The sequence below is a fragment of the Uloborus diversus genome, chromosome 10 (assembly GCF_026930045.1).
Source record: "Uloborus diversus isolate 005 chromosome 10, Udiv.v.3.1, whole genome shotgun sequence".
Classification (NCBI taxonomy): Eukaryota; Metazoa; Arthropoda; class Arachnida; order Araneae; family Uloboridae; genus Uloborus; species Uloborus diversus.
Window position 1 is genome coordinate 17201256 of NC_072740.1, and position 17924 is coordinate 17219179.

At 33.7% G+C, this 17924-nt stretch overlaps 1 protein-coding gene across 1 annotated transcript in view; it reads right to left on the reverse strand.

The window, feature by feature from the left end:
• Positions 1-17631, reverse strand: part of LOC129231551 (protein tyrosine phosphatase domain-containing protein 1-like) — a 31260-nt gene extending 13629 nt beyond the window's left edge. Inside the window, exons 1-9 of the mRNA XM_054865905.1 lie at positions 17546-17631; positions 14815-14958; positions 13876-13956; positions 13076-13191; positions 11122-11143; positions 6998-7076; positions 4060-4175; positions 3880-3969; positions 1964-2063 (exon numbers count right to left, since the gene is read on the reverse strand). Coding sequence (XP_054721880.1) covers positions 1964-2063; positions 3880-3969; positions 4060-4175; positions 6998-7076; positions 11122-11143; positions 13076-13191; positions 13876-13956; positions 14815-14958; positions 17546-17631 — 834 coding nt within the window. The remainder of the gene's footprint in view (positions 1-1963; positions 2064-3879; positions 3970-4059; positions 4176-6997; positions 7077-11121; positions 11144-13075; positions 13192-13875; positions 13957-14814; positions 14959-17545) is intronic.
• Positions 17632-17924: the final 293 nt, after the last annotated feature.

Below are 17924 nucleotides of genomic sequence, written 5' to 3' on the forward strand. Positions count from 1 at the left end.
TGTTTTTTGATCATTGTTCATCGTTAATAGCTGAGATTAAGCTGTAAATTTCAGAAATTAGTTACCCTACTATGTACAATCATTTTACGTACTTTCGAGAAAATATCACTGATATTCATGAAGATATAAGCATTTCTTTCAGGACTACGAATTTTATTTGAAGTTTTTTGGCTCAAAACAAATACAAAGTTTTGTATCAAAACTTACCAAACTTTCAAAAAACTTGACAGCATACAAGAGAAGTTAAAACTAAAATTTGAAATTTAAATGTTGAAAATTTGATAAAACATGAACGTTTAAAGCAATTATTTTTTCTCTGCGCATGAGCGAAAGAAAACAATTTATAACTTTCATAATTTTAACCCCCAACTAGATTTTCCAACCCATATTAAAATTTCAGTTGAATAAAGTTTTCAGCGTTCTAATAAGCTGAATTTGAATAGTTCTTAAGCTGCCTACGAATCGTGAGGGATCGTTCGCAAATAATCTGCTTTATCATGAATCACACTGAGCGATTGCAAGCAAATGTGGCAAACGACCCCTTAACGAGTCGTCGCCTATACAAGATCTATTCAAATTCGACTCATAATATCGCTGATAACTTTCAGAATTTTTGAGTTAATATCTCACTGGACTTTTTTAATGAGTTGGAGAATGTAGTTGGAGATTGGATTATAAAAGTTATAAATTGCTATCTTTCGAGCATTCGCAGAGAAAAACTAATTGCTTTAAATATCAATATTTTATCAAATTTTCAGCATTTTAATTAGAAATTTTAATACCATATTTCTCTTGTGTGCTGTCCATTTTTCTGAAAGTTTAGTAAGCTTTGATGGAAAACTTTACGCGTTATGAGCCAAAAACCTTCAAATAAAATCCGTAGTTCTGAAAGAAATGCTTATACCTTCATGAATATCAGCGATATTTTCTCGAAAGTACGTAAAATAATTGTACATAGTAAGCTAACTAATTTCTGAAATTTGCAGCTTATTCTCAGCTATTTACGATGAACAGTGATCAAAAAACATTTTTGTTTTGCTGGTCCCCTAAATGCATGGGGATTTAACTTTTAATGGAAAATGACAGCTAAAACATACTTTTTATGCGACATAAGTTACAAAGCAATTGGTCTTTTATTTCTCGAAAAATCCTTAAGAATGTGAACTTTTGAAAGTGTCTCAATACTTTTGGTCATATAGTGTATGTAGTGGTGTGAACAGACCATACAACCACGTATATGGTTCCTATCGCACTTAAATGTGCTATCCAAATTTTGAGCACAATTACCCAACCATTTCGGGCATCAGCGCTCAATTAATGGTATAAATAAATAAAAAATTTAAAAAATCCTCAATCTTTTATGAAAATTAATTGATTACAAACTATTCTTTCAGCTTTGTAGCTGTACTTCGTTAAAAATATTTATGTGTTGCACAAATTTGATCAGCTATTCTGTCGTGGGCAGGTAAACTGCAGTATCTGCAGAAATTAGTTTTCGAGATATTTGAAGAAACGCGTTTTGGATTCGATACTAACAGTAGGGAAAGATTGGTATTAGCCTGGTTTTTTTCCACTTTTTTTTCAGCGGAAACCAAATCAGCAAGCTTGTACGATAAAGCTAACGTACCGTAGATGACAAAAATGCAAAAAAATGAAATATGAAAATGTGCAGTGACTACCCTTTACCCGCCCAGGGCAGTATTCACGTTTACATGTCTCTACTTCGGCCAATTTTGATATCGAAATATCTTATCGAACATAATTTACTTAAAGTTCCTGCTTTTGTTTAAACAAATATATTTCTAAAAAATTCTTGCTTTTTAATCTCCAACTTAACTACATTACCTGTCTGTGTCTCTAAAAACAAAGACATCAATAATTTTTTCTTCAATAAAATGTATTGGCTGAATCTGGGAAGTCAAAAAATAAATCTGCCTTTTTATGAAATTTTCATATTCCTTACTTTGGGTATGAATTTCAACTGGCGGGCTTCTAGTCCATGTAAAATTCGTTTCTGCCTCGACAAATGGTGATTCAGAGTAAATGGCGTACCTTTGGTAATTCTAAAAACAAAAAAAAACATGTCAAAATGTTAAAGAAGTCACCATAATGAGTCATACATTTTTATCATAGTACGACTACAAAATATTCTTTATAACCTTTTTTTTTTTCATTACTAATAAACGCAATTGTAGTACGAAGCATCCTTAATATGAATCAAGGTTTGATTATCTGCTTAAATTTGCAAGATAAGTACAAAATGCAGTTTGAAGCTGGTTGACTGAGTTTCAAACATGATTTATAAACGTTCAAAACTTTAGAATATTGCACCGTCAAAAGTTTCAATTTTAATTTTGTTTGAAGATGCTCGAACTGTTTGTTGAAAAATATTTTAATACTATACGAGTACAAGGTTCGATGACCACTTGTGGCGAAGGGCCGCTATGAGTTTTGGAAGATCCGCAGCAATTTGGACGATCTTAGTGGTTTTACAGACTGTAAAATTTACGTCGTATATTAGTGAGTGACGTTTTTAAGATATATTCGCCATGCAGGTTCCAAGGTTTAGCAAAGAAAAGAATTGTGTTTCGTACTTACTATGGGGGGGGGGGGGGGAACCATATGAATAGTGTAATGATGAAAAATGTTTAAATAGGTAGCAATCGAAAGAGCATCTTGAGCCATTTTTGACGTAAAAATTATTTGCCCTCGTCTCCCCGTTATCGATCTATAATGTCAAAGTGTGCCGAAATTTTAAGAAAAGCACCAAATTCATAGACTTGGCGATAAATTGAAGACTGCAGTCGATATTTTGTTGCCTAATTCACGAGTTTTCATCTCCACAACAATATAGATATTTTAAAATTTCGTCCCTCCATGTGCTGTCCTGCACGAAAAGTCAGGAAATTAAGATTTGGATTTGACAGGGAATGGTCCTGAGCTAAAAAGTTGTTGGCATATAACTTTAGCAGTACAAAATTGCTGCTAAGAAATCTGCTGCTAAAACTCCAGGAAAACATTTTTTACATCTCTCTCTATATACATAGAAACATACGTATACTTCTATATTTATCTACCGCTCTATGTCATCAATGTCGGCCATTTTATTACGGGAAGATCCGCCCGTGTGAGTTTCACACTTTTAGTTCAAATACTGCTGAGCCGCGTATTTGTGCGCGAGCAAATATCTCACTAAAGTGAAAAAACTGCCACGGTACGAATCAAGTGCTCATTCAACTTGCTTTTGTTCGATTCGATAGCATTCTGTCTACCAGCAGCGTAGCGAGAAATTTCTTTCTGGGTGGGGCAAAAGAAACTTCTGACTACGCTATTGGTAGGTACAATTGATCGTATTTGATTTGATCGAATTCTATTACAGTTGTATGAGCCCCTGAATCTGCTCATTTAACTACTATATGAGGCTTTCATAGGATCAAGTCCATTTTGATTTGATTCACTTTAGCCTTGAAATGTTATTTTAAAAGTGAGACACTCAGAGCTAAAGTGGATTAAAGAGCATATTCAACTCTATCAGAATTCGATCGAATAGAATTCAATCATTTTTATCAACCAATAGCGCAGCCAGAAATTTCTTTCACCCCACCCAGAAGGAGATTACTCGTCACGCTATTGGCGGACAGAACTCGATCGAATCGAATAAAATCGAGTTGAATGTGCCCCTAAGTCGAAATGGACTTGATTCACTTTAGCTCTGAATGTCTCAGATGTATACACCGGACCTCGTCTGAGAAATCGCAGCGATTCCGCGCACTCATGTGCACTGAGCATAAACCAAACTATTTCGTATGAAAAAGATCTGATTTCAAGTACCGTTTATTACTTATTTTAGAACAGAAAAGACTCGAGTTTTCAACTTACACATTTGTAAACACTACGAAAAGGGGCAAAATAAATTGAGCAAACTGCTGAACACAAGCGATTTGGCTTCTCGTTTGAATAGCACAGGGCCTAAAAAGAAAATAAATTCCACATTAGAACTGAAACTATATAAAAATTACATCCAATAATAAATAACTGTAAAAATGTTGTTTACATTACCTTTTGATTCTTATATATCTAATGGCATCATTTGGCTTGCACCTTAATGAGTAAACTAAATAACAAGCTATTAGAACACCAGTCCTTCCAAGTCCCGCATGACAATGTACAGCTACCTGGAAAACAATTTTATATTTCACACGATATGTTTAAATATATGTATTACATATTTTATGCGCTAATTATCAAGATCAAGTAAAAATGGATTTCTATTTAGGGTAACGGCACCAGTAACAGACATGCTTAAGACATCGATCTCGGATTAACTCAACTTTCTGAGTCTTTTAACGTCTTTTGAGGGCCGTGGTAGCCCGATCGGTAGAGTGTCGGATTCGGGGCCGGAGGGTCCTGAGTTCGAACCTCGATGGTCGAAGACCACCGTCGTCATTAAAGGGGACTGGGCGACGTTAAATATGCTCGTGGTCTCAATGTCCTCCAAGTGAAACGATACCTCTGGGGGTGCTAGCACCAGGTAGCTATTAGCTCCTGGTCTAGTTCTAAATTCTCATTAACTGTTCGATCCGGTGATGGTGCTGCCATCTATCGGTATAAAAAATAATGGAGGCAAGGCACTTAGTATGCAGTCCTCGACATAAATACAGTTGTAGTCAGTTGTGACTCGAAATCGAACGTCTTTTGACTTTTAAAACTATTTTTCTCTCATGCAACTACATCTCATGTAACGTTCGGCTCCGGATTTAGGGGAGGGCAGACGGGGCTACTGCCCCGTGGCCTCCACAAAAAAGGGGCCCCCACAATAAAATTTTTACAAAATATCCTAACTTTCACGGGCCGAAAATATCGGATATATACATATATATCAAAATATTTGGATATTTATCAAAGTATCGGATATTTTCGAAAATATGATGATCTTTTCGAACCCTGATTATGGGCCTCCACTCCTTCGTTGCCCCAAGGCCTCCACACTTCCAAATCCGGCTCTGGTTCGGCTGCTTCTGTATCCTCTGAATGAGTTAATTCTATTTGTATTTGCTCCATTTCGAACAGAGGTCCAACCCCCAGTAACAGACGCCGACAATTCTGGTGATATTCAGTAACAGATAGGATGAGGAACGGTTGAGTCATGGACAGAATTCCCCTCTTCACTTCAAAATGTGCAAAAGTACTTTATTATTAGATCTATTAAATTCAAATGAACATGAAACACCGGCAGACCTCGTGGTGGTTGTTCATAACCTTCCACCACTGCCTTGTAAATACTAACTGGCTCATAAAATTTATTCTGATAAACACTAGATGGTTGCACCATATTCATGGGTCACAGCAACATCAGTATTACCCGCCTAAAATTCTTATTATTTCAATCCAAACTTTCGACTGTCTGTTACTGGACCCTTGTTCGTTACTGGTGCCGTTGCCCTAGTGTTTTTCATTCAATTCCTGCTATAAGTTCACATTTTCATTGTTCAAATTTTCAATGAAAAGAAATTTTTTTTATTCACTCAAGCTTAAATATATTTTTTAAAATTTGTAGTGGATGACACTTGATGTTAATAGTTTTTTCAAATACTAATTTAATAATTAAATTAAATTAATCAATTTCAGTTTTTTTCCTAAGTTAAGTGTGATTGAAATTAGCCAACGTAGCTAGCATCAGTCAAACCTGGCATCCCTGAGCAAGTCGATGATGTATATATTTCCATCATTGATGCCATTTAACAATTCACCTTCGGAACGGTAAGGCATATGGTAATTCTTTGGATCATTGGCCGCTATGATATATGTCACACCTTCTTTGTTGACCTAAGTAGGAATTGACTTTATGTTTTTATTATTTCTTGTTTTTACATGAATGTGTAAGTTGCAGTCGTAATCTGAGATGAGACTGCGTTTTCGAGCCTTATACCAACAGATAACACGGCTGCAGCAAGTTGTAATCAACTTTCACCTTCCCAGATCAGAATATACTCCATTCTGTCCCTATGATAACTTGAAATTTGGCTTCATGTGTATATTTGGAAGGTTCTGAACTTAGTTTTTGAATTTCATGCAAAGATATACCTGAATTGATTAATGTAAATAGTTAATAATTACTATCCCTTTCAACATCGTTGGGTATTCGTCATCTTTCAGGTGTTCATCAACGATATCGTATTATTATTGTTGTACTGCTTGAGGACCTGCCCCAAACCGCTAGCAGCAATTGTATCAATACGTCTCCCTATAACGTCACTTTGAGTTACTGCTACCAGAAAATATGCACAAAATTCAATCATGGCTTCTTATGACGGCGAGTAGAAAGAAAGGATTATTACGTCAGTACAATAAGTAAGGTATCTTGAAACGCATAAATTTTGTTCTGTTTTTCAGTGCTTGCAGCTGTAATTTGCAGCTACAGTTGAATTAAAATGAGCTCATTTTAAAGATAATGACTATCTCAGTCTTACCTGGGAACCACACGAATCAGGAAAAAAATATATATATATAAGTAGAAATCGAAAATCATTTTGACTTTTTTTTGACGCAAAAATTATTTGCCTTTGGGCCCCCGCCGTCGAGATATCGACACTATTAGAACTTGTGCACGTCTGTCTGTGTGTACATAGCCCTATCTCCTCCGGACTCTGAATGTCTACCAGATCATTACTGTTATCCCCATTGTGAGTATAGACTATGGAGTCCAAAGCGCTCTTCTTCAAATGTCTCAAAAACTCGTACAGATGCTGCCCTGCACCTTCTTACGGCAGCACAGACATTAATGTTCCTTTTAATCTTGTGAAACTTATTTTTATTTACCATTACACATACAAGTTTTTGTCGTGTTAATTCAAGAATGTTTTGGATACTTGGCGTCACAAAACTATCTTCCGTAAATATTTCAGTATGTTCGGAGATTCTGATGCGCAGCAAGAAACATTTGTAACTTAGTAACCATATGCTTAAGAAAATAAAACAATATATGAATGCAACATACCTTTCCTTCGCTAAGTGCGAAAGCCATAACTTTAACCATATCAAGCACCATTGTTTCTGAAACAGTACCGTAATCCTTCCTAAAATTACAGAAAATACTTGTGAATGAGTCTTTAGAAGAAGGGCATATGTTACACATTTGTCGTTATTGGTTTTTTGTGGAAATAGGGAAAAATATAATACATTTTTCACAAAATCGAAGTGTTATTGTTACTATTCGAAATGATTGTGGAAGAAGGGCATATGTTACAGTTGATATTCATTAATATTTTTCAGTTGCGAGCTTTCTTTGTTTAGTCCTTATTATAAAATTTTTAATTTTTAACATATGCCCTCTTTCTAGGGACCCACTCAAGTAATGACAGTACACTGCGTTGTACAAACTTACCCCGTTTGATGCAAGTCCCAAAAGATTGAGAAGAGTTAAAATGGAGGGAGTGAAGACTTTCATTCATGAAGCCCAAACCCCAAGTCAAGTGGCATATTTTAAAGCAAAGCATTGGAAGAAATCAGGTTTCTTTCACTTGTTTCACGCAGAACGTGCCAAGCATTCGTCGTTGATGAGTCATGTGTCTTGGGGTCAGCTTTTGCTAAACCAAGGCTTGGATTTGCTCCCTCCACTTATTCCTGCCCTAAGCCCAAAACGGTTAAGTTCGGATGATCAGATGAATGGCATAAGGCCAGACTGGTTATCTTGAATGCTTACCTGTTGCGCGCATTCCCGATAACCCCGCCTTTCACAAACTTAGACACTTTTCGGTCCATATTTGGCCGAGTTTTCGGGACTCTACTGTATATCATATTCATCAATAGTTTGACCCATCAAATGCAATACTTCAGGATCGATAACATACATACGTTTGTAGGATACAAAGGAAAAATCGGGTAAGTTTTTTTTTCCCCCTTCAAGGAAACTTAATAATGATGCCAACCATGCTGATAATGATGCTGAAGTTTAATTTTCGAATTCTCTATCGTATTTTGCACAACCCCGCAAGTCAGCTAAAATATTTGTTCGAAAATAGGCAGTAATGGGGACTTTAATGAAATGGAAAACTCAAATCCGGGTTTTTCTCTAAATTATTTCTTTTTCTAACAGGTCTTTTCCCCTGCACCCTTCATATAATTACATATTGCATTTTCTGCAAGGTTTTCTTTTTTTTTTTTTTTTGAGTCAGGAAATTTTTTTAACTTGTTGAATTAAGCTTGAATTGATCACATGATGAAATGGTAAGAAAGTTTTGACAAAAGAATTTGAAAAAAGTATGAAGAAAAACTTTTTTTTTATAGTTAATTGTCTTTCCTGTTGATGGAGCTGAAACATTTCCAAAATTTTCCTTTTTCATTACTTCTTTTGTATAAATTTCTTATGAAAACAACTTATATGTTATATTTATGTCATAAACTTTTAAAATAATCAACATCATTGCAAAATGAAAAGAAAAGCTATTACTCATTTATTCGATGTAAAATTTGTAAACATTATAAAATAAAATTTAAACAACATATTATATCGAATAATCAGTTCATTTCATCAGATCATCATCGGATAATCATAATAGTTAAGAAATTTAAAAAATAACATCACTACCAATGATTATTTTTCAAGGTAAAATTTAAATGATTTATTGACGAAAAAACGTAAAATATGAAACACTTAAGAAATAAATTTCCCAATTTTCGAAAAGTGTGTCCCAGTAAGAAAAGCATTTATGATTTTTTCTAAAACTCTATGCAATTGCAAAATTGCAAATATTTTTTAGCACGGGAATGAGTACATTTTCTGATTTAAGTATAAAATACAGCTATCTGCTTTTGCTTTACCACGAATTGGTCTGCAGTAAATTCAAAATCGCAATTTTTTTTACCGCGAAATATATATATAAGTATAAATATATATATATATATATATATATATATTTCACTCTTGATAAAACTTACAAACTTATTTTCACACACATGTACGTGAGTGTTTTTTATAACTTATTCATTAATGGCTGGAGAAGAAATATTTGTACATTTTTGGACTAATAGCAATGAAGTTTTAATTTCTAGGGGCGGGCTTTAGATCCCACTTGCCCCCCCCCCCTCCTAAGGGCACCCATGCTGCGAGAGAGGGCTCGGAAAGATTATAGGGCTCGGATAAGAACAGTTGCTGATCACGACACAAAACATGTTACGAAGATCAAAGGTAGGGGAACATGGGGCAAAGTGAAATGGTGAAATATTTCCTCTGATTTTAGATCCAACTATCTGATATTATTTTAACTATGTAGTACCATATGTAGTCTATTCCAGTCAGGAAAAAAATACCGCCGAAGATTAAAGCATTTGGTAATATGGGCAATTTTTAAAAAATGGTACTCATATTATAATATTGTGTTGGAAGTCAAAAAAATTTTTTTTGTTACTATAAAATGATAATGTTCCTGTTATTAACGTTTTAAGTATTAATTGAGACCTCCTAATATTCAAAGCAGTATTGGTTTAGTTCATATAAAGCATATTTGTATTTAAAAAAATTGTACAATTAGTCAAGTACAGGCGGGGCAAAGTGGATGGGGCAAAGTGAAATAGTTTGTTTCATTTACTCACTCAATCATTTATAATATAAATCAATTACGTTTACAATTATTAACTCATTTGCATTCCTTCATTTAGTAATTCACTTATATTTATTCATTCATTCACTTATTTTCTTATTTCTTCATTCTTTTACTGGTTCTTTTATTTTTCTTCATATATTAATTGATTTATTCATTTAATTATTCGTTTATTGTTTCATTATATTTTCATTTATTCATTAAACCTTTTATTTACTGATTCTTTTAATCAAAAATATGTTTTATAAACAGTTAGAAAATATTTCATTGGAGAAATATTTTATTTTTCACTTTGCGCCATAAAAACAAAAAGTGAAAAATTTTCACTTTTTTTTTTTTTTTTGAAGACTCAAATTTACTGCCAAAAATAAAAAAAATAATGTTTCAATGCAAGTTTTATTATAAAATACAATGTTCTTTCTTTGTATATTGTAATTTTCAAAACAAAGTTCTGTTTTTTTTTTTTTTTTCATTTTGAAAAAACTCAGTCATCTTAACCATTTCACTTTGTCCCACACTCCCCTACTATTCCTGAATTGGAGACATTACATATTTTAATACTGCAAAATACTTGCCTTTTTCATTTCGTAATTGTATAAAAAGTGGTGGTAATATGGAACATTGTTGGCATTATAGACCCCCTTAATATATTGGCAATATGTAATGATATGTTACCAAAAGCTGTCCCAATTCGTAGAACAATAGAGTACAGGACGTGTAGTTGGTTAAACTATTAGTGGGTGTTCAAACTGATAAGTTCTATTTGTTTTTAATTTGTGTTCAAGGCTTTGAAAAAGCAAGTACAGACTTTTATTTTTTGTTTTCTGTTATAAAACAATCGGTAAGGGTCAGCTGTATAAATTGTTTCAATAGGACTTTTTGTCGCGATTTTCTTTCATTATTCTGTACTAATGTCTCTCATTATTTAAAAGGGGACACATCAAACCTAAGGAGATGATGCTTGAAATATGGAGCTCAATGATTACAACCTGTTTATTATGCGATGCAAAATTTTCAGAAGATAGCAGTGGTGAGTAGTGGGTACTATGCATGATTTGTTCATGTTAGGCTCACACTGAATGTGCTGGGGCGAACAACGACACTTATGTTTGCGATTATTGCCAATGAACTTCCTGTGTTGCAGTTTAACTCCTTTTCTCTGAATAAAATTTATTTTTATTTATAAAAATTGTTATGTGTCGATTTCCGATGCAAAAATAAAATGTGATAAGTACTATGTTATGAAATTCCTATCACTGTTAACACAAAAACAAAATGAATTTCCACATTACCATCACTTCCTCCATTATTTTACAAATCTTTAAGATGTCGTATTTATTTCAACACCATATTCACTTTTTTTTTATTTTAAAAGACGTAAAATCTAATCATTAAAATTCTGGTGTGGCAAAAGATACAAAATATGCACTTAGAGCTTGAAGTTTAGTTTTTAAAAGTATAAAACAAAAAGATTTTTCAGTAGAATATAAATAATATCATACTTGAGACAGAACTTACTTACCATCTGAAGTTATAGAAGAAAACTGAAAGAAAAAATTAAATAAATAATTATGTGAAATAAAACTGCTCGGACAACTCACAAAATACGCATCACATGAAATATTTTCGTACAAAAACAATAACATCATTCAATACTTAAATTTCAAAAATAAGTAAATTCACATGCAATATCATTAAGCAAAAAATAGGTCAAATCATTCTGCTAATAACTAAAAATGATAGCGTACAGGGTGTCCGAGAAACTTTTGACACATTTTGAAAACTCATAGAACAGCAATACTTTGACATATGAATATGCGGTTTGCGTCATAATTCTTCACAGGTTCAAGAATATTTTATGACAACGAAAGAAAAATCAAAAAGAAAAAATTGTAAATACAGGTAATTGCTGTATCGTCACAGTTCGAAAAACAAACGTCATGTAAGCTGTTTAATCATTTTATTAAACAGAAAGCAATACTGCCGTGCTAAGCACAAAAGTCGTATCTGCAGATCAGCTCAAAATGAGAAACTGCTCTTAAAAGTTTTACGCCTCCATACATTTGATTCAGGTTCCACTTTTTCAGATATTTTTAAAAAATTATTTCCCGTTCACAAATGACTCCAAAAAAATGTATGTAGGTAGAAAAATGTTATAAAGAACCACCTCGTGACAATAACTCAATTTTGATGAAAAGTGCAGATACGACATTTGTACTTAGCACTGTAGAATACCTTTCATTACTAGAGTTCAATGTGTATACCTTTTGTTTGGGATGAACTTGAGTACCGTTTAGATGTGGTTTGAGCAACATACGGCACACGCATTGAACTCTGGTATTGAAAGGTATTGCTTTCTATTTGATAAAATGATTAAACACGTCAAATGATGTTCGTGTTTCTTTTTGTAATGATGCAGCGATAGCCTAGACAGTCGAACTCGCTTATAACGAGAGCAAAGGGCCCACGATATTTACTGGTTATAAAACTCGTTATAAAAATGTGCTCGTAAAAAGCGAGTTCGTGAAAAAAAATCATAAAAATTCATCCTCGTCACTTTTTTTTATTTTGTTTTAATCTCTGTGTTGCAGTAAAGAAGTTGGTTAATTTGCTTTGAAATGTCTGAATGTATGTTTCTTGTGTCACTGTTTTTAAGGAATACACATACACACACATAGATAATTTTTAAATGCTAGTTTACTCCACAAATTAAAAACGTGCTGTCATCGCTTGTTCTCAGGATTTATGATTTAGAACTAACTTTCGGTTGACTTCGAAATGTTAAAGAAAAATTTCCCCAAAAAGAATAAACTTAGTTGGAAGTCAACAGAAATTTTATGAATCACAGAAATATTGCTCGCTTTAAGCGGGGTTTGCTCGTTAAAAGCGAGTTGTGCTTCCGTAGATTTAACGTTGTACCAACCAAGTACACTGAAACCTGTGTAAGTTGACCACTTGCGGTGCACTACTTTAGTGGTCAACTTAAACAGATGGTCAACTTATAGAGGTTGATTTATATGATATTAATTCTGTTCTTGAAAATAGCGGTCAACTTAGACAGGTGGTCAACTTACAAGGGTGGTCAATTTTACAGGTTTTACTGCATCTGTAATTTCCTCGGTAAATCCGGGTTGTCGTTAAATCAGGGCTCATTATAAGCGAGTTCGACTGTATAATTACACATTTCTCTTACCTCCTTTTTCATTTTTTCTACGATGTCATAAAAAAGTCTTTAACCTGTGAAGTATTACGGAGTCAACTGCATATTCATTCGGCCATTTTTTTCTATGATTTTTAACGTGTGTGTAGGACTTTTTGGACATTCTGTATATTAAAAGTTTCAATATTACTTATTTCTTGTCTTAAAAAATTTCAGCACAGAATATTTCCCTTTGTATTTTACTATAATTTGTTTCGTTCCTGCTCACATCTTACAATGATGTAGTAACTTTAAAATATTTGCTAAAAAAACTTACTGTCATTGTCCATGAACAATTGTGGATTATAGGAAAAACCCGATGGATCAAGAGCAGTTCCGCAGGAAGAATGTTCACCAGGCATCTGAAGGTTAATAATTGAAGAAATTCCTTTGCTGTTTGTAAAAAAAAAATAAAAATAATAATGTGATTCAAATGCGGATATTGTAAAAATTTGTTGTAAAAGTGCTTTAGTGGTAGAACTAGAGCAAAAGCATAAAAGTTCAGTCGCTCAAGTACTGCGACTACGCATTGCTTTTGGGGCTGTCCATAAGAATGTCACGCTTTGAGGGGGAAGAAGGTCCGTGAAATTGTGACAATTTGTGACAGGAGGAAGGAGGGTGAAACAAGTGTGACATCACGCCTTTTTTTAGAATATGCTATGAAAAATAGGATGACATGTAACTAGGGAGGGAGTGGAGGTAAGGTGATGTGTGACACTCGGTGACAAAAGGGGGAGGGGTCAAAATTGTAATATAAGTGTGACATCATTATGGACAGCCTCTCATTTTATTTTTGCATTCAGTGCGCAAACGCAAACTCTAAGGGTCAGGAGTTTTGTTGCAGTTACTTCTGGTCAGCACTCATTATAGCTTGATCACGAAGAGAAGGCGGATGACCTTGAAGCAAAAACATCATTTGTATCATTTGCAATAGGTTTTTTGTTATTATTTTGGAGTAGATAGGATTAGCGAGACCATATCTCTTACTATTCGGTGCTTTCTGGCAGATTCCACGTATTACAAATGATGTTTCGCTTTAAGGTCATCCGCCTTCTTTTCGTGTCAAGTTTTACTTACTCTTTGAATTGTTGAATTATGTTGTACTTTTCAATAGCTTCAGTATTCGGTCTCGCCATGGCCAAAATGTCGTTTGTAATCCTATCCAAAGGTGAGGAAAAAAAACGTAATGTTACAAAAAATGTCAGAAACAATGCATTTTTATAAACGAGATAACAATAATAAAAAGTTAGTTAGAATTTTGAGATCTTGAATTCAAATTATGTTTTTCGCAATCACGAATTGCGATCGGACCCTACTCGTTTGACTTCTTGTTTCTACTAATGGCTTTTATAGCAACCGTAGTTTGAATTCAAGACGTCAAAATTCAAATGAATGCCAAGGGCTGCATGCTGGATGTTATGGGCTGGAAACTGTATACTGTTTTCGCGTAAAAAGAATTATTTAAAGTCTAGAAGATCGTTTATAAATATTCGGTTCCGAGGCATATGGAGCTTTGCATTATAAGCATAGAGAAATAAAATCAAAGGACGCGGACGTCATTTAACGGTCAAGTGAAAACAAGACGCAGTTCGTGATTGCTCAATACAAATATGGACATTGGGAAATGATTCTTTATTTAAGTTTTAAATGATTCCGACTTTCTTATAGTTCTAAACTACTTATGAAAGCAATTTCTAGTTTTTCTTCTAATTGTCGCATTTATTGCCCGCTCAAACAAAATATTGCTTTTATATCTATACCTGGAATAAGGCAGAAATTAAGTCCAGATAAGTAGTATTTTACGAAAACTGACGAAATGTTCTGGTAGGATATTATACACATATGCATATACATTATAGTGTTGAAATGAAATTAAATTTTCGTAAGAAATATTTTTTTCAAGAACTTAACGCACGTTTGGAAGAATAACTTTATATTTTTGTTTAGTTCCGAATGCATGAACAAATATACAAAGCAAATATTAAAAGCATTTACAATATTAAAAGCAAAGCATACCAATGTGAATAAATCCCGTTGATAGCCATGTCTTCCTTATGCCAGCTGGCAGTGTCATATTTGCATTTCTTACCTCCACAAAACACAGAGCACTGAAACTCTCCTGGTGCAGTTCGACGAATTTTTTCAGACAGTTTTCCATATCTGTAAGAATTGAAATAAAATGATTTGTTTGGTTAAGTGTATTAATTTTCATATATGAGGTTAGATGTATTTATTTTCATCAACTATTTTATCGCACAGAAAGTTGCAGTATAATTAAAATAATGCCTTTTTCATGTCTCTTGTTTTTTTATTCCTCTGGTGACAGCAGTTACCAGAAAACCATACGCTAGAATTATAATCAAAAAAGTTAGGTAAGTAAAAATTGAAAAAGCATAATGAAACATGTTTTCTTCCCATAAACCATTTGCCCTCGTCTTCCTGCTATCGAAATATAAGGTCTTATAGTCGGGCGACATTGAAGAAAAATCGCCAAGTTTAGGTAAAAATGCACACATAAACTGTCGCTGTGTAGCTTCGTTATCATTCAGAGATATCGATATTCTGATCAATTTCCAGAACCTTCAAGCCCACTACAGCTGAAGAATTTTCTTAAAATGTCACCCTACTTTAAGACCGTATTTTTCAATAACGAAGGAACGTGGACAAATAATGTTTTGTCAAAAATCATGTCTTACTATGCACTTTCAATTGCTATTTATTTAACTTAATATTTAACTAATATCTGCCTCATAAGTGAAGATTGGATGATTTTAAATTAAGGATATATGTTAAGCCTAACCTATGACGACTTTATCACATCGTACTTAAGTTTTCAAAAATATTATATGAAAAGAATCCAGCTTAGTTGTTTATGCAGACCTGTTCTTGAGGCACCCGGGAAGCTGTTGTACAACCGATCTGCTAAAAATTTTAATAAAACAAAATTTTACAATTTTTTAGAAGAGGTGTTCAGATTTTAAAATGTCTTATAAGTAAACAAAAATATTTTTTACAGAAAATAAAGTATTGCCAGTATTAAGATTTGCAGTTCAAAACTTAATCCCTATTGTTAAAATCTAAAATTTAAAAAAATATCCTCATCCTTTCTTTTATTTCGGATATATAGTTTTTTATTTGATTTATAACCGCTTAAGCCCATGGAACACTTTCTCCCATCAGACCCAAGTAGTTGTCTTCAGTCTCTAACGACAATCTCTAAAGACAAAAATAGACAGTTTGTAAAGTCATTATGCGAAACCTCTAAACATTTTAACTAACAATACAGATATTCTATGATATTCTATGCTGAAACAATAGTCATTTTGTTTAGACTTATACTCAATTTCATGAAAATCCTGCAGTAGAGTTCTTTAAACTTTATTACGCGAAATGTCAGAGTTCAGCGGTGCACATTTAGGGATTTCTCGAGTCAGACAAAATCTTCGTAAAATAAGTTATAAATCACTCTTATCGGTTGACTAGCATTTATTAACTAAAAGAGACAAGCAATAATAAATACAAAATACAACTACAGATCATCAAATAAGGTTAGATTTCAGAACTTTCAGTTGATGCTATTTTCCCATTATTATATGCTAAAACATTTAATGAAAAATCCAACTATTTTTTTTAATGTCGTCGCAAAACTTTACTTATGACACATTGATCAACGGTGGATATTACTTTAAGAATTTTTTTTCTAAGGGTTTGATTGAGTTACGTAAAAAAATTCTTATAGTAACAAGTTTTCCAGGAGATTAACAAATTTGAAGGCCATTAGTTTACACACATTGTCGACAAGTTTACGACTTAAGTTTCAATGATTGTAGTAACAGTTCTGAAGACTTCTTAGATTGTTTTCATGTATCATGACCCCACTTAATTCTTATAGGCCGTGGCAATCGCTGAAACCTATGGCAACAAAGAGGGCGCTACAGGGCACTCCTGTTTCCATTACTTCGCCATTGATTGTTGGATGCAAGGGTTCCCTGTGGCACCTCTTCCGGTCAAAATGGGCGACGTCCAATCAAAAATAAACAAATTTTTAAACGTTGGCATTGATTGGTGGATGCATGAGCTGCATCAGTTTAACACAGAAAAGTCAAAAATTGTCAAGGCCCGTAAGCGTAAGCGGAAATTTAGTGGGGCCATGCATGTACTCATTTCATTTTCAAGCAGAAATCTTCCGCACCCTATTAAAATGAAAACTGCAGAGCATCTGAGTTTCATTTCTTTTTAGAAGTATGATCATTCCATGTGCACATAAAGTATAAATAATACAAAAATCTGCTTCCACAGATTTTCGCAGATCCTTAATACGTGCATGAAATTCTCATTCTTTCAATTTTTGCATTTATGTTCCTCTTTTTCAAACATTTCCGCCAACAATCGTATCCATATTGGGTAGTACATATTAGTACAATCCGATAATCGTACCCACATTAGGTACTCATGTTAGTTTAGCACTTAAACTTATTCTTCCATATGAAAAAATATGTATAGTGTGCGCCCATGTATTTCACCAATAATATTAAATTGTATGACAATACTTTTAACGCCAACTTCAGATAGAAATCAGCAACAACAGCAAAAAATCCTGTCACGCGTTACACTGCAGGTGAAGAGGAAATGTTGAAAGAGCAATAAGTAACCGCAAAACATTTTTATTTGCAGATTGAAGTTAACATGAAAGTTAAGTATAAATATGTTCTTGAAATTTAGTATAAATACATTGATTAGAGTATACCTTGCTGATGGTGGATGTCCATAATTGACTGGTTGCCGACCCACTGCAGTAATAGGAGGCAAGGCTGCTTCTAACTCAGATGCCATGATACATCCTTCTGAAAAGAAATTCAACGGTTATTACTTTTTCATAGAGATTACACATGATTAAGGTGAAAAAAACCAACGTAAATAAAGCAAATTTTGAAGAAAATGCAGCATATAGCTATTTCAAGGCTACAATGGAGCCTCTTCATCAGTGCAAAAAGCTCATCAACACAACCAGAAGTTGCGAGAGAACTGACAACAACCAAATGGACAAATTTATACCAAAGAGGGCCAACCAATAAGAATACAGGAACAAGACATCAAACAACCAATCAGCGAACAGCATGTACACT